Below are 19,491 nucleotides of genomic sequence, written 5' to 3'. Positions count from 1 at the left end.
AATGAAGATAAAACCCCTGCATAGCGAAAGCTCAAAACTGGAATAGTGTACTTCACCAAATAGTTGTGAAAACAAATCCAGTTAGTAACAGCGTATTTAGTAGGTCTTGCCAGTGGCACGACAGAGAGAAAATTGGTTCTGTGTTGACATCGAGTACTTGAGTACCTACTTGACAGATGGCGCTGTTGATGTACACCCCCACCTGTATAGCGATCGCTGGCGTATTCCGCCCGTAGGTTTTTCTGTCGGGCAGCAGAGCTGACAGCTATATGATCATCGGGTAAGTTTAATATTGAAAACATTGTTTTCAAGCATCTCCTTACAGAATTTAGATAAGTAGGTCACAGGAGAAAATTTTGCAATATTACAATACATATATCAGAATCTGAATAACCATAAGTCCAACTTACCATTCTTATCTCATTATCTCGTAATGTTGTGTTCCCGGCATCTGTTATGATGACGAATTTTATTCTGGTGTTTGTAGTGTATCCATAGCTAATAACTCACATTAAGGAAGACTTCAACAATTTTGTTTTTTTTACATAAAAAATAATTAATTTATAAATGAAAATAATCTTGAGAATCAAGAAATACTTAAACTGTACACTGTAACATGATCTTATGCCAAAAAGTATGGCAATCATCATTTTGCACTTATCCAAAGAATAATTCAATTACTAATTGGACAGTATTATCCTCTAATTATGCCCAAACCTAAATTAGGAAAAAAAGAAAAACAAATGATGAGCTTCACTGATTTTAACAGTGCATTGCAAGAGAAAATTGACTCCAAAGATCACAAATTTTTAAAGTAATTTTTATTTTTTGTTACTATACAAACCAGAGTTCTTTGATAGCAGTATGACTTTGACTTCAGTGAAGCTGGAATAGGCGTTAAAATTTAACAAGATACAATACAGTCGTTATAACAACGGACAGGAGACGATGAGGCCCTGCGCATCCATCAGTCACTAAGACAAGCACTTCTGACATTTTGCCCTAGGACTTGCGAGGAGATTGAGATGGAAAATGTAACTTACAGGACTCAAGTTTGTTTAGATAAGAAAAATTAAAATTATTTTAAAGTTTTGCAATTTGTTCCTACACAAATACAAACCCTCATCCTTTGATAGGAGACTCATCTTTAAGAGGGGGGAGTCCCTTTGAGCCAAAAATTCTGGCTATTTTTCTGGGAATTGTCAGAGCACCTGGTCCTGTTAAGGAACAAAGGTGATGACTCCATCAACCTCCTTAGGGTCTGTGCATAGGGATGCCACAGTCGTTAGGTTATCCCCATACCAAGAATAAATGGTACAGTACACATTTACAGAACATACTGTATCACCTTGTATGGGATATACTGTAGTGTCCATATGTATCCTTAGCTTGTATAAGAGATGGTTTTGAATACATTCTATCTATCCTGCCCCTCATCTGGGAGGATGGGGAGTGATACTTCTTAACAAATCTTATCCAAAATGAATGGTTACCAGGTTTTAAAGATTCCCTGCATCAAATATCTGGTTCAGCTCATAATGGCCACAACTGCCATTTTTCTAATTTATGTTGAAACCACAATCTTAGACGAGATGCTCCTTGTCTGGTGAGAGAGCTAGGGTGGCTACACAACCTGTTTAGCTGCTAATACAGGACCAAGGGTAAAGGTATCCAAAGCCTTGTGGGTATAGTTTCGCAGGTATTAGGAGTGTAAAGGTTGCTTGGCATTTCCAGACTCCTACCTTTAATACCTGAGCCCCTCCCAGGTTATTCCTGAATGCTAAGGTGGAGCAAATTACCCTGACTTCATGAGGCCTTGCCCAAGATGGACCTCCACGCCCCTTACTTGTTCAAGGATAGGAATGTTTGATGGTTCCACAATGCAAGAATGAAATCACAAATTTTAAAGTATTTATATTTTTCCTAGCTATAAAAACTTTTGTCCTTTCAATTAGAAATATGTTTTCAGCACAAGCTGAACAGCTGTTGAATAGTTTTAATGAGCAATTGAGTGACAGATGGGAGCTATGACGAGTAACTCCAACCCCAACCAGTCAAAATCTCTTCCCATATACCTTTTGGCTCAGGACTGATAGGAGTGGTAGAGGAGGAAAGGCTAACCAAAAGGACTCCAGTTTGTACAACTGTGAAAAATATAAATTATTTTTAAAAATTTGTGATTTGTTCCTAAGCAAAATACAAAACATCTTCCTTTAGGTAGAAAGACCAACTGCTTGATGGGTTGAAGTCCCCCAAGATCCGAACTGGTTGCTTTTCTTTTTCCCTGGAAATGTCAATCTACCTGGTCCCATAAGGTAGTGAAGAAGATGACTCCTTCAACCTCCTATCTGTCTATCATTGGCATGAATAGGCTGCTAGGGCCTAGCCTGTCCAAGACTGGTACATTATAATAGAAGGAATCCCTTTCACAGAAGGGGATAGCAGTCTGGAATAATGTACCTGGTGTATGAAGATCAATGGGTTTGTATATGTTTCAGTATCCTCCCCCTTGTCTAAAGAGGATGGGGAAACTTCTCTAGGTTCTAAAGAATGGGGCTCAGAAATATAGTTTACCAGGGGTTTGTGTGGCCTATTTGGTAATGTCCCTGACTGGTGATCGCCAGACTGGGGTTCGAGTCCTGGTCAAATTTAGTTCCTTAAGTGACTGCAACCTCCCCATCCTTGTGAGCTAAGGTTGGGGAGTTTGGGGGAGCCTATAGGTCTACTTGCTGAGTTATCAGCAGCCATTGCCTGGCCCTCCTTGGTCTTAGCTTGGATGAAGAGGGGCTTGGGTGCTGATCATATGTATAGGCTATATGGTCAGTCTCTAGGGTATTGTCCTACTTACTAGGGTAATGTCACTGTCCCTTGCCTCTGCCATTTATGACAGCCTTTAAACCTTGAACTCAGATCCAGTGAGTAACGCTTCCTCTGTAGGAGAGAGGCAGAAAAAATGGAGTTGGAGGGGCAGACACTCTGCCTCCATTCCAAATTTACATCTATCCATTACTATAGATAAGATGCTTACTATCCTGCATAGGATCTGGGCTTGCTTCACAACTACTTGAGGAGCCACCACAAGACTTAGTGCAAAAGCATCAAGGGACTTCAGGGTACTCCTGTAGAATAAAGGCTGTGAAGGTGGTCTAGTGCATACGCACCCTAACCTACTGCTTGACAACTCAACGACGGTTCTTGCACCGTTCTGGAATATCTTTCCGTTGTCTTCCAAAGTCAGGTGCGAGGACAGGAGAAAGAGATGGTGACAAAATCTAACCCTACCAAGACAACTCGCTTAAGAGGAAGGGTCAGAGTAACAACCAGTGAATGTAAGTGGAGGCTTATCATCGTCATCTTTTGAAGAAAGATCAAGGTCAATCAGGACCTGATGGTATTCTCCTTGAAAACACCCATGCTTGGATGCAGTCGTAACACAAGGATCTGGTAGACTCACATGGATACTAATGGAATAAGGGAAATGCAAGGTCCCAACTACCGCGTTCCTCAAAGGACGATCCTGGGGTACCACCCAACGGAATGGAGGGAAAGGGTTATGATGCCTTTTCCTTTCGGGATGCTGTTGTGGAACCACCGCTGCCTTCGCATGAAGGAGGAGCATCGATGTCTCCTATATGATGAACACAAAGGATGAGGACCCACTTCCACACAACTCGTGAAAGTCCCACACGGACATTCTTCCACACCAGGAAAAGTCCTCGTAACACACACTGGCTTTGCACTCATTCCGAAAGACAAGAGAAAAACTAATAACACATAAGAAATAAAACTTCAAAGCCCAACAACGAATGTTTGAAAGATAGCACAGCCAAAGTTAGAGTTTGAGTTAAGCCATAGCCTGTCGACCCAACACATAGGCTGGTAGGGAGGGTCCTATTGGTTGCCAGATCCTCGATGATTCTTCATCAGCTGTACCCACTTACACGCTAGAGCGTACCCATATTAAATGACGAAGTTTGTTTATGTGTAGGAATATACAGTACTGTATGTTAAAAGGATACACTTTATACTCTTCAGATGCATACAAAAGTCCAAGATAGAGCTCTCTTGTGTCTGGAGTCTTACTGACTGCTGCAACCTTTTCCTGTATGACATCTAAGGCTGTATGGGCCAGGTAATGCAAGTGCAACTCCTCTCGTCCACTACCAACCCAAACATAGAGTGGACTATTCTGGAAAAATAAAAAATGTGGTTGATCACGAATGCTAACTTTCACAGCAATAATTCTGAATGAATCAACCAAATACAATTGACATTATATTAAAGTTTTGTTAATCAAGCAGACATCAATCCACTGAAAAATTGAGAAACTAAGTTTTATATGCTCCTAAGTATTACACAAATGTTCCATTTTGAGTCATACATTTCAATCCCTTATTATACTAATGCCCATTTAGAACAGTCAAACCTCAAGGTAAGTTGTTGATTAAAAATGAAAGAAGCTAATGCTAAGAAGATTGGCGAGACATGCCACAAATATTGTAAAAAACAGGACATTATATTGTTCAGCAATAGTCCTTCCTTATCTCTAATAAGAGAACAGCTCCGGATCAAGAAAACTTAATTACAAAGGAAGGGTTGATTGATCAACTTCTATATAATGGTGAAACAACTAAAGGTGGGAACAGTTAATTTCAAGGTTGACCCGAGCGTCTCAATTGGCAATAAGTTTCTAAGGGGCTGGGAGAGGGGCATTAAGTAAAAAAATGTTATTTTCATTAGTAAAATAAATTTTTGAATATACTTACCCGATGATCATATAGCTGTCAGCTCTGCTGCCCGACAGAAAAAACCTACGGGCGGAATACGCCAGCGATCGCTATACAGGTGGGGGTATACATCAACAGCGCCATCTGTCGAGTAGGTACTCAAGTACTCTATGTCAACACAGAACCAATTTTCTCCTCGGTCCACTGGGTCTCTATTGGGGAGGAAGGGTGGGTCCTTTAAATTATGATCATCGGGTAAGTATATTCAAAAATTTATTTTACTAATGAAAATAACATTTTTCAATATTAAACTTACCCGATGATCATATAGCTGATTCACACCCAGGGGGGTGGGTAGAGACCAGCATATATGTTAACCTTAAGAGCTAAGTATTCCGTATTTCATTTTAGCAGTTATTCAAAATAACAAACATAAAATTAATAAGTACCTGGTAAGGAAGTCGACTTGAACAATTACTCTGCCTTTTTTAAGTACGTCTTCCTTACTGAGCCTCGCGATCCTCACAGGATGCTGAGCGACTCCTAGGAGCTGAAGTATGAAGGGCTGCAACCCATACTAAAGGACCTCATCACAACCTCTAATCTAGGCGCTTCTCAAGAAAGAATTTGACCACCCACCAAATCAACCAGGATGCGAAAGGCTTCTTAGCCTTCCGGACAACCCAAAAAACAACAATAAAAAGCATTTCAAGAGAAAGATTAAAAAAGGTTATGGGATTATGGGAATGTAGTGGCTGAGCCCTCACCCACTACTGCACTCGCTGCTACGAATGGTCCCAGGGTGTAGCAGTTCTCGTAAAGAGACTGGACATCTTTAAGGTAAAATGATGCGAACACTGACTTGCTTCTCCAATAGGTTGCATCCATTACACTCTGCAGAGATCTGTTTTGTTTGAAGGCCACTGAAGTTGCGACAGCTCTAACTTCATGTGTCCTTACCTTCAGCAAAGCATGGTCCTCCTCATTCAGATGGGAATGAGCTTCTCGAATTAAAAGCCTGATATAATAAGAAACTGCATTCTTCGACATTGGTAAAGAAGGTTTCTTAATGGCACACCATAAAGCTTCAGATTGCCCACGTAATGGCTTAGTCCGTTTCAGATAGTACTTAAGAGCTCTTACTGGGCATAGTACTCTTTCTTGTTCATTTCCAACCAAACTAGCAAGGCTTGGAATTTCGAACGATTTGGGCCAAGGACGAGAAGGAAGTTCGTTTTTGGCTAAAAAACCAAGCTGTAAGGAACATGTAGCCGTTTCAGATGTAAATCCAATGTTCCTGCTGAAGGCGTGTATCTCACTGACTCTTTTAGCTGTTGCTAAGCAGACGAGGAAAAGAGTTTTCAAAGTGAGATCTTTAAAAGAGGCTGATTGAAGTGGCTCGAACCTTGCTGACATAAGGAATCTTAGTACCACGTCTAAGTTCCAACCTGGTGTGGCCAACCGACGCTCCTTCGTGGTCTCAAAAGACTTAAGGAGGTCCTGTAGATCTTTGTTGTTAGACAGATCTAAGCCTCTGTGACGGAAGACTGCTGCCAACATGCTTCTGTAACCCTTGATCGTGGGGGCTGAAAGGGATCTTTCCTTCCTTAGGTATAACAGGAAGTCAGCTATCTGAGTTACAGAGGTACTGGTTGAGGATACTGAATTGGACTTGCACCAACTTCGGAAGACTTCCCACTTCGACTGGTAGACTTTGAGAGTGGATGTCCTCCTAGCTCTAGCAATCGCTCTGGCTGCCTCCTTCGAAAAGCCTCTAGCTCTCGAGAGTCTTTCGATAGTCTGAAGGCAGTCAGACGAAGAGCGTGGAGGCTTGGGTGTACCTTCTTTACATGCGGCTGACGCAGAAGGTCCACTCTTAGGGGAAGTGTTCTGGGAACGTCTACTAGCCATTGCAGTACCTCGGTGAACCATTCTCTCGCGGGCCAGAGGGGAGCAACCAACGTCAACCGTGTCCCTTCGTGAGAGGCGAACTTCTGCAGTACTCTGTTGACAATCTTGAACGGGGGGAACGCATAAAGGTCTAGATGGGACCAATCCAGAAGAAAGGCATTAATGTGAACTGCTGCTGGGTCCGGAATCGGTGAACAATAATTTGGGAGCCTCTTGGTCATCGAGGTTGCGAACAGATCTATGGTGGGTTGGCCCCACAATGCCCATAGTTTGTTGCATACATTCTTGTGAAGGGTCCACTCTGTTGGGATGATTTGACCCTTCCGGCTGAGGCGGTCTGCCATGACATTCATGTCGCCTTGAATGAACCTCGTTACAAGGGATATGTTTCGATCTCTTGACCAGGTGAGGAGGTCCCTTGCGATCTCGTACAACTTCATCGAATGAGTCCCTCCTTGCTTGGAGATGTACGCCAGTGCTGTGGTGTTGTCGGAGTTCACCTCCACCACCTTGCCTAGAAGGAGGGACTTGAAGCTTCTCAAGGCCAGATGAACTGCCAGTAGCTCCTTGCAGTTGATGTGTAACTCGCTTTGAACCGCATTCCACGTGCCCGAGCATTCCCGACCGTCCAACGTCGCACCCCAGCCCGTGTCCGATGCGTCCGAGAAGAGAAGGTGGTCGGGGGTCTGAATAGCCAGTGGCAGACCCTCCCTGAGGAGAATGTTGTTCTTCCACCAAGTCAGTGACGACTTCATCTTCTCGGAAACAGGAACTGAGACCGCTTCTAGCGTCTTGTCCTTTCTCCAGTGAGCAGTTAAGTGAAATTGAAGGGGGCGAAGGTGAAGTCTCCCTAACGCGATGAACTGGTCCAGTGATGAAAGCGTCCCTATCAGACTCATCCACTGTCTGACAGAACACCGGTCCTTCTTCAGCATGGACTGGATGCATTCTTGGGCTTGATTGATTCTGGGGGCCGACGGAAAAGCCCGAAAAGCTTGACTCTGAATCTCCATTCCTAGGTAAACTATAGATTGGGATGGAACGAGTTGGGACTTTTCTATATTGACCAGGAGACCCAATTCCTTGGTCAGAACTAGAGTCCACTGTAGATTCTCCAGACAGCGACGACTTGATGCAGCTCTTAAAAGCCAGTCGTCCAAATAGAGGGAGGCTCTGATGTTTGCTAAATGCAGGAATTTGGCAATATTCCTCATCAGTTTGGTAAAAACTAGAGGTGCCGTGCTTAGGCCAAAGCACAGGGCTTGGAACTGGTAGACGACCTTCCCGAAAACGAACCTTAGAAAAGGTTGGGAATCTGGGTGGATGGGGACGTGAAAGTACGCGTCCTTTAGGTCTAACGAGACCATCCAGTCTTCCTTCCTGACCGATGCTAGAACCGACTTTGTCGTCTCCATGGTGAACGTCTGCTTTGTGACAAAGACATTCAGAGAACTGACGTCTAGCACCGGTCTCCACCCTCCTGTCTTCTTCGGCACTAAGAAGAGGCGGTTGTAGAAGCCCGGGGATTGATGGTCCCGGACTATGACTACCGCTCCCTTTTGAAGTAAGAGAGACACCTCTTGCTGTAAAGCTAGCCTCTTTTCCTCCTCTCTGTACCTGGGAGAGAGGTTGATGGGAGTTGTTGCTAGAGGGGGCTTGCGTAAGAATGGAATCTTGTACCCCTCTCTGAGTAACTTCACAGACTGGGCGTCTGCGCCCCTGTTCTCCCAGGCCTGCCAGTAGTTCTTGAGCCTGGCTCCTACTGCTGTCTGAAGAGGATGGCAGTCAGACTCTGCCTCTAGAGGACTTGGAACCCTTCTTCTTGCTCCCACGTAGACTTCCGGCACGAGCACCTCCTCTGCTGGAGGCTCTGCCACGAAAGGGCGGGATGAACCTTGAAGCTGGCGTGTCCATCCTAGGTCTAGGTACGGAGGGCAAAGGGGTGACTTTGCGTGCGGAAGACGCCACCAAGTCATGGGTGTCTTTCTGGATCAAGGAGGCAGCAATCTCCTTGATCAACTCTTCAGGGAAGAGACACTTAGAGAGTGGAGCGAACATCAGCTCTGACTTTTGACATGGGGTGACTCCAGCTGATAAGAAGGAGCAAAGGTGATCTCGCTTCTTGAGTACCCCAGACACGAAAGAAGCCGCAAGTTCACTAGAACCATCCCGAATGGCTTTGTCCATGCAGGACATGATGAGCATGGAAGTCTCCTTATCCGAAGGGGAGGTCTTCCTGCTCAATGCTCCCAAACACCAGTCCAGGAAGTTAAAGACCTCGAAAGCGCGGAAAACTCCCTTCATAAGATGGTCCATGTCCGAAGGGGTCCAGCAAATCTTGGAGCGTCTCATAGCCAGCCTGCGGGGAGAGTCTACTAGACTTGACAAGTCGCCCTGGGCAGAGGCAGGAACTCCCAAGCCGAGAACTTCTCCCGTGGCATACCAGACGCTAGATCTGGAAGCAAGCTTGACCGGGGGAAACATGAAGGATGTCTTTCCCAACTGCTTCTTAGACTGCAACCACTCTCCCAGTACCCTTAAAGCTCTCTTGGACGAGCGAGCGAGTACGAGCTTCGTAAAGGCAGGAGCTGCTGACTGCATGCCTAAAGCGAACTCAGAGGGAGGTGAGCGTGGTGCTGCAGACACAAACTGGTCTGGATACAAATCCTTAAAGAGCGCAAGCACTTTCCTAAAGTCTAAGGAGGGAGGCGTGGTCTTGGGTTCTTCGATGTCGGAGTGTTGGTCGTCAAGATGTGCAGCTTCGTCATCATCAGAGATACCATCGTCTGAATGTTGAGGAGGAAGAGGCAACGGAGTGGGCTGGACAGCTGAGTCCGGCAGCACGGGTGCATGCGTGGCTGCACTGGACCCAACATCATGCCACTGTTGGTCAGTCTGAGAACTGGCAACAACCAAAGCTGAGTGGGTGCGCAAAGAGTCTACACCCGACTGTGGAAGGATAGCGGAGACCACCGTGGGTTGCGGAGGCTGACGCACCGCGTCAAAACACGGCAGCCTAACTCCACCCTCCTGTTGTTGTGGTAGCTCACGCACGGCTCTAGAAACCTCTTCCGCAGACGAGGAATAAATGGGCTCACTCGCCTTCTTGTGGGTGGGACGATCTCGGAAAGATACGTCCGAAACCACGGAGGGTACGTCTGTACGCTGATTAAAGCCTGTCGAACCCTTTGGTCGTACGACATTGCTTCTCCCCTGGGCTTGGGAGCTTGCAAGAGGTCCCGGACTGGGAGGACGACAGGCACGAACAGACGCACCCTCATGCGTAACACTGACACTTTTCACTGCACTGACACTCACTTCACTTCCCACTGCACTTTTACCTTTCAACTCTCTGACATCAGCCATGAGTTGATTGCGGTCATTAGCCAATGACTCGACTCTCTCACCTAGAGCCTGAATGGCACGCATCATATCCGCCATTGAAGGTTGATGAGAGCTAGCAGGGGGGTCGGGTGCAACCACTACAGGGGAAGGAATAGGTTGAGGGGCATGGGGAGAGGAAAAATCAATAGAGCGAGACGAACTCCTCCTGAGCCTATCCTTCTCTAGCCTACGTGCATATTTCAGGAATTCTTGAAACCCGAATTCCGAAAGCCCAGCGCATTCCTCACATCGATCTTCCAATTGACAGGCTTTACCCCTACAATTGGAACAAACGGTGTGCGGATCGATAGAGGCCTTCGGAAGACGCCTTGAACAGTCCCTAGCGCTACATTTCCTGTACTTGGGGACTTGAGAAGGGTCAGACATCTTGAATTAGTCAAAGTGGGGGAATTCAAAATCTATCCAAGTCGTCAACAAATAATCCAAATCCAAAAAAGAATGCAAGGAAGTATTGAAGATAACTTCTGCACAGCGATAGCTAATAACTAGAGATGAATACTTCACCAAATAACGTGAAATTCAATCCAGAAAACAAGAGCGTATTCAGTAGGTCTTGCCGGTGGCACGACAGAGAGAAAATTGGTTCTGTGTTGACATAGAGTACTTGAGTACCTACTCGACAGATGGCGCTGTTGATGTACACCCCCACCTGTATAGCGATCGCTGGCGTATTCCGCCCGTAGGTTTTTTCTGTCGGGCAGCAGAGCTGACAGCTATATGATCATCGGGTAAGTTTAATATTGAAAAATCATTAGGTTTAAAGATAAACTACATTAAAAGTTTTACATGAGTAAAACAGCAATTGTAAAAACACGAATGGCTTATGAGCTTATCACTTAACATTTACATCAACCTAAATATCCCATACATACAGAAAATTTAGAACGGTAGACAACTTAATTCAGATCTATGATTTCTACATGGTTAATACCCTGAATAAAAATCTCATTTTCAATATTAAACTTACCCGATAATCATGTAGCTGTCAACTCCGTTGCCCGACAGAATTCTATGGAGGGATACGCCAGCTATCACAATACTAGAAGGGGGTGTACTTACCAGCGCCACCTGTGGCCAGGTACTGTAGTACTTCTTGTTGACACCTCCTCAATTTTTCCTCTGTCGTGCTTCCGGCAAGACGTTCTGGGATACGCTCATGATCTTCGAGTATTTTCACGGCTTTTGGTGAAGTATTCTCTCAGATTTCGGCTGTCGCTTTACTGGAAAACTTCTATATTAGCTTAGATAGCTATTATTTAGTCCTGATTTAACGGTTAACGATCTTTTGCTTGATTTTGAAACCCCACTTGGCTAACTCTTTTGATTCAAGATGTCTGACATTTCACAAGCCCCCACCCATAGACGATGTAGGTCTTGTAATAGGCGTATTCCGAAGGCCTCGGTAGATCCTCACACCGCTTGTTCTGACTGTAGGGAAAGGCCCTGTCAGTTAGAAGATCGATGTGAGGAATGCGCCGGACTTTCGGAACTTGATTTTGTCCGTCTTCTTAAGTACTCAACCAAGTTAGAGAGAGAGAGAGTTAGGAGGAGTTCTTCTCACTCTTCACTTTTTTCCTCACCTCATGATCCCCTACCTTTTCCTACCCCTGTAGTGGCTACCCCCGAACCTACTATTTGCCCTCAGCCTGATATGTCTGTTGTTTTGCGTGCCATTCAGGCCTTAGGCGATAAAGTAGAGTCAGTGGTAAGTGATCATAAGTCTCTTATGGCCGAAGTCAAGGAACTTAAGGTCAAGAGTGCAGTGGGTGGAATTAGTGCCAGTGCTGTGACGAGTGCCAGTGTCAGTGCAGTGCCAAGTGCTAGTGTCAGTGTCAGTGTGGTGCGTGAGGATACTTCTGTGCGTGCCAGTCGTCCTCCCAGTCCGGGACCTCTTGCAAGCTCCCAAGCCCAGGGGAGAAGCAATGTCGAAGGGCAAAAGGGTTCGGCAGGCCTTGATCGGCGCACAGAAGTATCCTCGGTGGTTGCGGGCGTGTCTTCCAGAGACCGTCACTCCCACCTGCAGACGATTGAGCCCGTCTTTTACTCGTCTGCTGAGCAATTGTCAGGGAAGAAACGCTGGACTCAGGTCTCGAGACCACTCAAACGCAGAGTCCAGACCTCAAGAACTCAACCGGGCTGCAGTCATTGGATCAGCTCTGACTCGCCGCAGTCATCAGTTGAATGCACTCCGCCTAAGAGGAGTAAGGTTCTGCCACAACAGATCTCTGCTGTTAAGGCTTTACCTCAGCAGACCTTAGTGTCTGCCGACCCCAAGTTGACTCTACTGCAGTCCATGCAGTCACAACTTGCGGTCTTGATGCGTGAGTGTCAGGCTGAGCAGGTTACACCTCCGCCTGCGATCGCTCCGCCTGACCGCAGTACTGCCTGCCAGGCGTACGATGTTGAGGCTCCTCAGAATACCTTAGCACGTTCTGAGTTTACTGTTTCCAGTGGTGTGCAGCTCCCTCCGCCTTCCTTAAGGCAACCTCAGCAATGGGAACAGGAAGATTATTCCTTACTTCCTCCGCTTCCACTTGCAGTTCCACCAGTGAGGCAACACTCTCTTGAGGTACAACAACCTCTCCCATCCATGAGTCAGTCTCCTCAGCTCTCGCTGCAGCGAGCTCAACCCTCCTCAAGGCAACCACAACACCTTAGCCTTGCGCCTCAGGAGCCTCAACTCGCGAGACAATTACTGTGTTCTGCGCAGCCACTACCTCATCGCTCACAGCTCACACCTCAGGAACCTCAACTCGTTCCTCAGGAACTTGCTACTGCGCATCCGCCATCCGCTCAGCAAGCGCAACCCTTGAGTTCAGTCACTCATGCTAGGAGTCAGCCTCCTCCACCCATGCGCCTACCTTCTGCTACTTCTTTTGATCAGCCTTTGCAGTCTGAGCCTCAGGTGTTCCCTCAACAGAGTCTTGAAGAGGAAACCACTAACTTTGTTGTTCCAGCTCGTGCTGACTCTGCTGTTCAGCATACCTTACCGATCTCTTCGCTACACTCTGGTGATGAGGCGTCTGATGATGAGGCGGCACACCTGGATCCCTCATCAGACGTGGATGAATCCAAGTCTTCTCCACCTTCTATTGACTTTCGTAAGGTCTTGGCTCTGTTTAGGGAGGTATACCCAGACCACTTTGTCTCTGCTATTCCCCGCTCTCCGCCATCTGAGTTTTCGCTGGGCATGCAGCCAGCTAAGTCTACTTATACTAAGCTAGTCCTAGCAAGGTCCTCTAAGAGAGCGTTAAGGATCTTAGGGGAGTGGTTGCAGACTAAGCAACACCTTGGAAAGACTTCGTTCATGTTTCCACCGACTAAGCTCACTTCTAAAGCGGGCGTTTGGTATGCCACAGGAGAGGAACCAGGCTTGGGAGTCCCTGCCTCTGCCCAGGCTGACTTCTCAAGTCTGGTAGACTCGCCTCGTAGAACAGCAATGAGGCGCTCTAAGGTTTGCTGGACCTTCTCAGACCTTGATCACTTCCTGAAGGGTGTTTTTAGAGCATTTGAGATGTTCAACTTCCTAGACTGGTGCCTGGGGGCCCTCAGCAAGAAGACCTCCCCTGCGGACAAGGATTCTGCCATGCTATTAATGTCCTGCATGGATAAGGCCATTAGAGATGGATCTGGCGAGCTTGCGTCGATGTTTGTGTCAGGGGTTCTTAAGAAAAGGGAACAGCTATGTACCTTCCTTTCCTCCAGCATTACACCTTGTCAAAGGTCTCAACTCCTTTTCGCTCCGCTCTCGAAGTTCCTCTTCCCCGAAGAGCTGGTTAAGGACTTGTCTGCTGCCCTGATACAAAAGGACACACATGATCTTGTAGCCTCATCGGCTCGTAAGACTAAGGTTGCTACCTCAGTCCCCAGGACTTATCGCACCCCAGTGGCTGATACTCCTGCTACGAGGTTCATACCGCCCTTTCGTGGTAGAGCCCCCAGCCGAGGAAGCTCCCGTCCAGACTCTTCCAGGAGCAAGTCTAGGAAAGGTTACAAGGCTTCTAAAGGAAAAAACTGACTCTCCGCATCTCCAGACAGCAGTAGGAGCCAGACTCAAGATCTTCTGGCAAGCCTGGGAAAAGAGAGGTGCAGACGCCCAGTATGTCAGTTGGCTGAGGGAGGGTTACAGGATTCCATTCTGCCGCAAACCCCCTCTGACCACATCTCCCATCAACCTCTCTCCCAACTACAAAGAAGAGGACAAGAGGCTAGCGTTGCACCAGGAGGTGTCGCTTCTTGTGCAGAAGAAGGCAGTGGTTATAGTCCGGGACCATCAATCCCCGGGCTTCTACAACCGTCTCTTTCTGGTGGCCAAGAAGATAGGAGGTTGGAGACCGGTGCTGGACGTCAGCGCGCTCAATGCGTATGTCACCAAGCAGACGTTCACGATGGAGACGACGAAGTCGGTCCTAGCAGCGGTCAGGCAGGAGGACTGGATGGTCTCGTTGGACCTGAAAGATGCCTACTTTCACGTTCCTATTCATCCAGACTCCCAACCTTTCCTGAGATTCGTTTTTGGAAAGGTTGTCTACCAATTCCAAGCCCTGTGTTTTGGCCTAAGCACAGCTCCTATGGTGTTTACGCATCTGATGAGGAATATAGCAAAATTCCTCCACTTATCGGACATCAGAGCCTCCCTTTACTTAGACGAATGGCTGTTGAGAGCCTCCACGAGTCGTCGCTGTCTGGAGAGTCTCAACTGGACTTTGGACTTAATCAGAGAACTGGGTCTGTTAGTCAACATAGAAAAGTCTCAGCTCATTCCCTCCCAATCCATTGTGTACCTGGGTATGGAGATTCGGAGTCAGGATTTTCGGGCTTTTCCATCGGCCCCAAGGATAAGCCAAGCCCTAGATTGCATCATGAGCATGCTGAAGAGGAGCAGTTGCTCGGTGAGACAGTGGATGAGTCTCACAGGGACCCTTTCATCACTGGCCCTGTTCGTCGAGCTAGGGAGACTCCACCTCCGCCCTCTTCAATTCCATCTTGCAGCTCATTGGGACAAGGGTTTGACTCTCGAAGCAGTCTCTATCCCAGTCACCAAAGAGATGAAGACAACTCTCTTGTGGTGGAAGACCAATCTCCTTCTCAGGGAGGGCCTATCGTTGGCTATTCAGATCCCCAATCTTCATCTCTTCTCAGATGCATCGGACTCGGGCTGGGGTGCGACCTTGAACGGACGGGAATGCTCGGGAACGTGGAACGAGGAACAGGGAACGCTCCACATCAACTGCAAGGAGCTACTAGCAGTTCATTTAGCCCTGCTGAACTTCAAGTCCCTCCTGCTAGGCAAGGTGGTGGAGGTGAACTCAGACAACACCACAGCCTTGGCTTACATCTCCAAGCAAGGAGGGACCCATTCGAGGAGCCTATACGAGATCGCAAGGGACCTCCTCATTTGGTCAAGAAGTCAAAACCTCACTTTAGTCATGAGGTTCATTCAGGGCAACATGAACGTCTCAGCAGATCGCCTAAGCAGAAGGAATCAGGTCATTCCCACGGAATGGACCCTCCACAAGAGTGTGTGCAACAGACTTTGGACCTTGTGGGGTCAACCTACCATAGATCTGTTTGCCACCTCCATGACCAAGAGACTTCCGCTGTACTGTTCCCCAGTTCCAGACCCTGCAGCAGTTCATGTGGATGCTTTTCTGCTGAACTGGTCCCATCTCGACCTTTACGCATTTCCACCGTTCAAGATAATAAACAAAGTCCTGCAGAAGTTCATCTCGCACGAAGGGACACGGCTGACGCTGGTTGCTCCCCTTTGGCCTGCAAGAGAATGGTTCACAGAGGTACTTCAATGGCTAGTCGACATCCCCAGGACTCTACCTCTAAGAGTGGACCTTCTACGTCAACCTCACGTAGACAGGTTGCACCCAAACCTCCACGCTCTTCGGCTGACTGCCTTCAGACTGTCGAAAGATTCGCTAGAGCTAGAGGCTTTTCGAAGGAGGCAGCCAGTGCGATTGCCAGAGCAAGAAGGGTTTCCACTCGTAGAGTCTACCAATCTAAGTGGGAAGTCTTCCGGAGCTGGTGTAGAGCCAATGCAGTATCCTCTACCAATACCTCTGTGACCCAAGTAGCTGACTTCCTATTACATCTTAGGAATGAGAGATCCCTTTCAACCCCTACGATTAAAGGGTACAGGAGTATGTTGGCTTCAGTTCTCCGCCACAGAGGTTTGGACCTTTCTTCCAACAAGGACCTTCAAGACATCCTTAAGTCTTTTGAGACTTCTAAGGAGCGTCGTCTATCCACTCCAGGCTGGAACCTAGACGTAGTCTTAAGGTTCCTTATGTCTCCTAGGTTCGAACCTCTCCAGTCAGCTTCCTTCAAGGACCTTACCCTCAAGACTCTTTTTCTCGTCTGCCTTGCAACAGCTAAGAGAGTCAGTGAGGTTCATGCCTTCAGCAAGAACATTGGTTTCACGACCGAATCTGCAACATGTTCTTTTCAGCTCGGATTCTTAGCAAAGAACGAACTTCCTTCACGTCCTTGGCCTAGATCGTTTGAAATACCTAGCCTCTCCAACATGGTAGGTAACGAACTAGAGAGAGTTCTTTGCCCTGTCAGAGCTCTCAAGTATTATCTTAATAGGTCTAAACCTATTCGAGGACAGTCAGAAGCCTTATGGTGCCATCAAGAAACCTTCGAGGCCCATGTCCAAGAACGGGGTTTCGTATTATATAAGGCTTCTGATTAGAGAAGCCCATTCTCACTTAAAGGAGGAAGACCTTGCATTGCTGAAGGTAAGGACCCACGAAGTAAGAGCCGTAGCTACTTCGATGGCCTTTAATAAAAACCGTTCTCTGCAGAGCATAATGGATGCAACCTATTGGAGGAGCAAGTCAGTGTTTGCATCATTTTATCTTAAAGATGTCCAGTCTCTTTACGAGAACTGCTACACCCTGGGACCATTCGTAGCAGCGAGTGCAGTAGTAGGTGAGGGCTCAGCCACTACATTCCCTTAATCCCATAACCTTTTTTAACCTTTCTCTTGAATGCTTTTATTGTTGTTTTTATGGTTGTTACGGTAGGCTAAGAAGCCTTCCGCATCCTTTTGATTTGGCGGGTGGTCAATTCATTCTTGAGAAGCGCCTGGGTTAGAGGTTGTGTTGAGGTCCTTTAGTAGGGGTTGCAGCCCTATATACTTTAGCACCTTTGAGTTGATTCAGCCTCCAAGAGGAACGCTGCGCTCAGTAAGGAAGACGAACTTAAAAAAGAGGCAGAGTAACGGTTCAATTCGACTTCCTTACCAGGTACTTATTATTTCATTGTTATTTGAGATAACTGTTATATGAAATATGGGATACTTAGCTATCCTTTAATCTTGTACACTGGTTTTCACCCACCCCCCTGGGTGTGAATCAGCTACATGATTATCGGGTAAGTTTAATATTGAAAAATGTTATTTTTATTAGTAAAATAAATTTTTGAATATACTTACCCGATAATCATGATTTAATTGACCCTCCCTTCCTCCCCATAGAGAACCAGTGGACCGAGGAAAAATTGAGGAGGTGTCAACAAGAAGTACTATAGTACCTGGCCACAGGTGGCGCTGGTAAGTACACCCCCTTCTAGTATTGTGATAGCTGGCGTATCCCTCCATAGAATTCTGTCGGGCAACGGAGTTGACAGCTACATGATTATCGGGTAAGTATATTCAAAAATTTATTTTACTAATAAAAATAACATTTTATGGGGGATTACTTCTTTAAATTTTTCAAATAAATTCTTCATAAATATGTTATTTTTATTAATAAAATAAATTTTTGAATATACTTACCCGATAATCATGTAGCTGTCAACTCCGTTGCCCGACAGAATTCTATGGAGGGATACGCCAGCTATCACAATACTAGAAGGGGGTGTATTTACCAGCGCCACCTGTGGCCAGGTACTCAAGTACTTCTTGTTGACACCTCCTCAATTATTCCTCGGTCCACTGGTTCTCTATGGGGAGGAAGGGAGGGTCGATTAAATCATGATTATCGGGTAAGTATATTCAAAAATTTATTTTATTAATAAAAATAACATTTTTCAATATTAAACTTACCCGATAATCATGTAGCTGATTCACACCCAGGGGGGTGGGTGAAAACCAGTGTACAAGATTAAAGGATAGCTAAGTATCCCATATTTCATATAATCAGTTATCCACAATAACAATGAAATAATAAGTACCTGGTAAGGAAGTCGACTTGAACCGTTACTCTGCCTTTAATAAGATCGTCTTCCTTACTGAGCGCAGCGTTCCTCTTGGGAGGCTGAATCAACTCAAAGGTGCTAAAGTATACAGGGCTGCAACCCATACTAAAGGACCTCATCACAACCTTTAACCTTGGCGCTTCTCAAGAAAGAATTGACCACCCGCCAAATCAACAAGGATGTGGAAGGCTTCTTAGCCGACCGTACAACCCATAAAAAGTATTCAAGAGAAAGGTTAAAAAGTTATGGGATTATGGGAATGTAGTGGCTGAGCCCTCGCCTACTACTGCATTCGTTGCTACGAATAGACCCAGGGTGTAGCAGTACTCGTAAAGAGACTGGACATCTTTGAGATAGAATGATGCGAACACTGACTTGTTTCTCCAATAGGTTGCATCCATAACACTCTGCAGAGAACGGTTCTGTTTGAAGGCCACTGAAGTAGCCACAGCTCTCACTTCATGTGTCCTTACCTTCAGCAAAGCAAGGTCTTCTTCCTTCAGATGAGAATTTGCTTCTCTAATCAGAAGCCTGATGTAGTAAGAAACTGAGTTCTTAGACATTGGTAGAGAAGGCTTCTTGATAGCACACCATAAGGCTTCTGATTGTCCTCGTAATGGTTTTGACCTTTAGATAGTACTTAAGAGCTCTAACTGGGCAAAGTACTCTCTCCAGTTCGTTCCCCACCATGTTGGACAGGCTTGGGATCTCGAACGACTTAGGCCAAGGACGGGAAGGAAGCTCGTTTTTAGCCAAAAAACCGAGCTGTAAGGAACATGTAGCCGTTTCAGATGTGAAACCTATGTTCCTGCTGAAGGCGTGGATCTCACTTACTCTTTTACCTGTTGCTAAGCACACGAGGAAAAGAGTTTTTTAATGTGAGGTCCTTAAAAGAGGCTGATTGGAGCGGTTCAAATCCTGATGACATAGGGAACCTTAGGACCACGTCTAGATTCCAGCCTGGAGTGGACAACCGACGTTCCTTTGAGGTCTCAAAAGACCTAAGGAGGTCCTGTAGATCTTTGTTGGAGGAAAGATCCAAGCCTCTGTGGCGGAAAACCGCTGCCAACAAACTTCTGTAACCCTTGATCGTAGGAGCTGATAGGGAGCTTACGTTCCTTAGATGTAACAGGAAGTCAGCAATCTGGGTTACATTGGTACTGGTTGAGGAAGAACTGCATTGGCCTTGCACCAGCTTCGGAAGACTTCCCATAAAGACTGATAGACTCTGAGA

At 46.3% G+C, this 19,491-nt stretch overlaps 1 protein-coding gene across 1 annotated transcript in view; it reads right to left on the bottom strand.

Annotated features, from left to right (window-relative positions):
- LOC137620250 (trafficking protein particle complex subunit 2-like protein) overlaps positions 1–19,491 on the bottom strand; it is an 88,499-nt gene that overhangs the window by 55,058 nt on the left and 13,950 nt on the right. Inside the window, exons 2-3 of the mRNA XM_068350491.1 lie at positions 4,020–4,189; positions 411–498 (exon numbers count right to left, since the gene is read on the bottom strand). Coding sequence (XP_068206592.1) covers positions 411–498; positions 4,020–4,189 — 258 coding nt within the window. The remainder of the gene's footprint in view (positions 1–410; positions 499–4,019; positions 4,190–19,491) is intronic.

Source organism: Palaemon carinicauda, chromosome 26 (genome assembly GCF_036898095.1).
Source record: "Palaemon carinicauda isolate YSFRI2023 chromosome 26, ASM3689809v2, whole genome shotgun sequence".
In the NCBI taxonomy this organism is placed as follows: domain Eukaryota; kingdom Metazoa; phylum Arthropoda; class Malacostraca; order Decapoda; family Palaemonidae; genus Palaemon; species Palaemon carinicauda.
The sequence above is the reverse complement of the archived record's forward strand: the minus strand, read 5'-3'. Positions and strand labels throughout refer to the sequence as shown.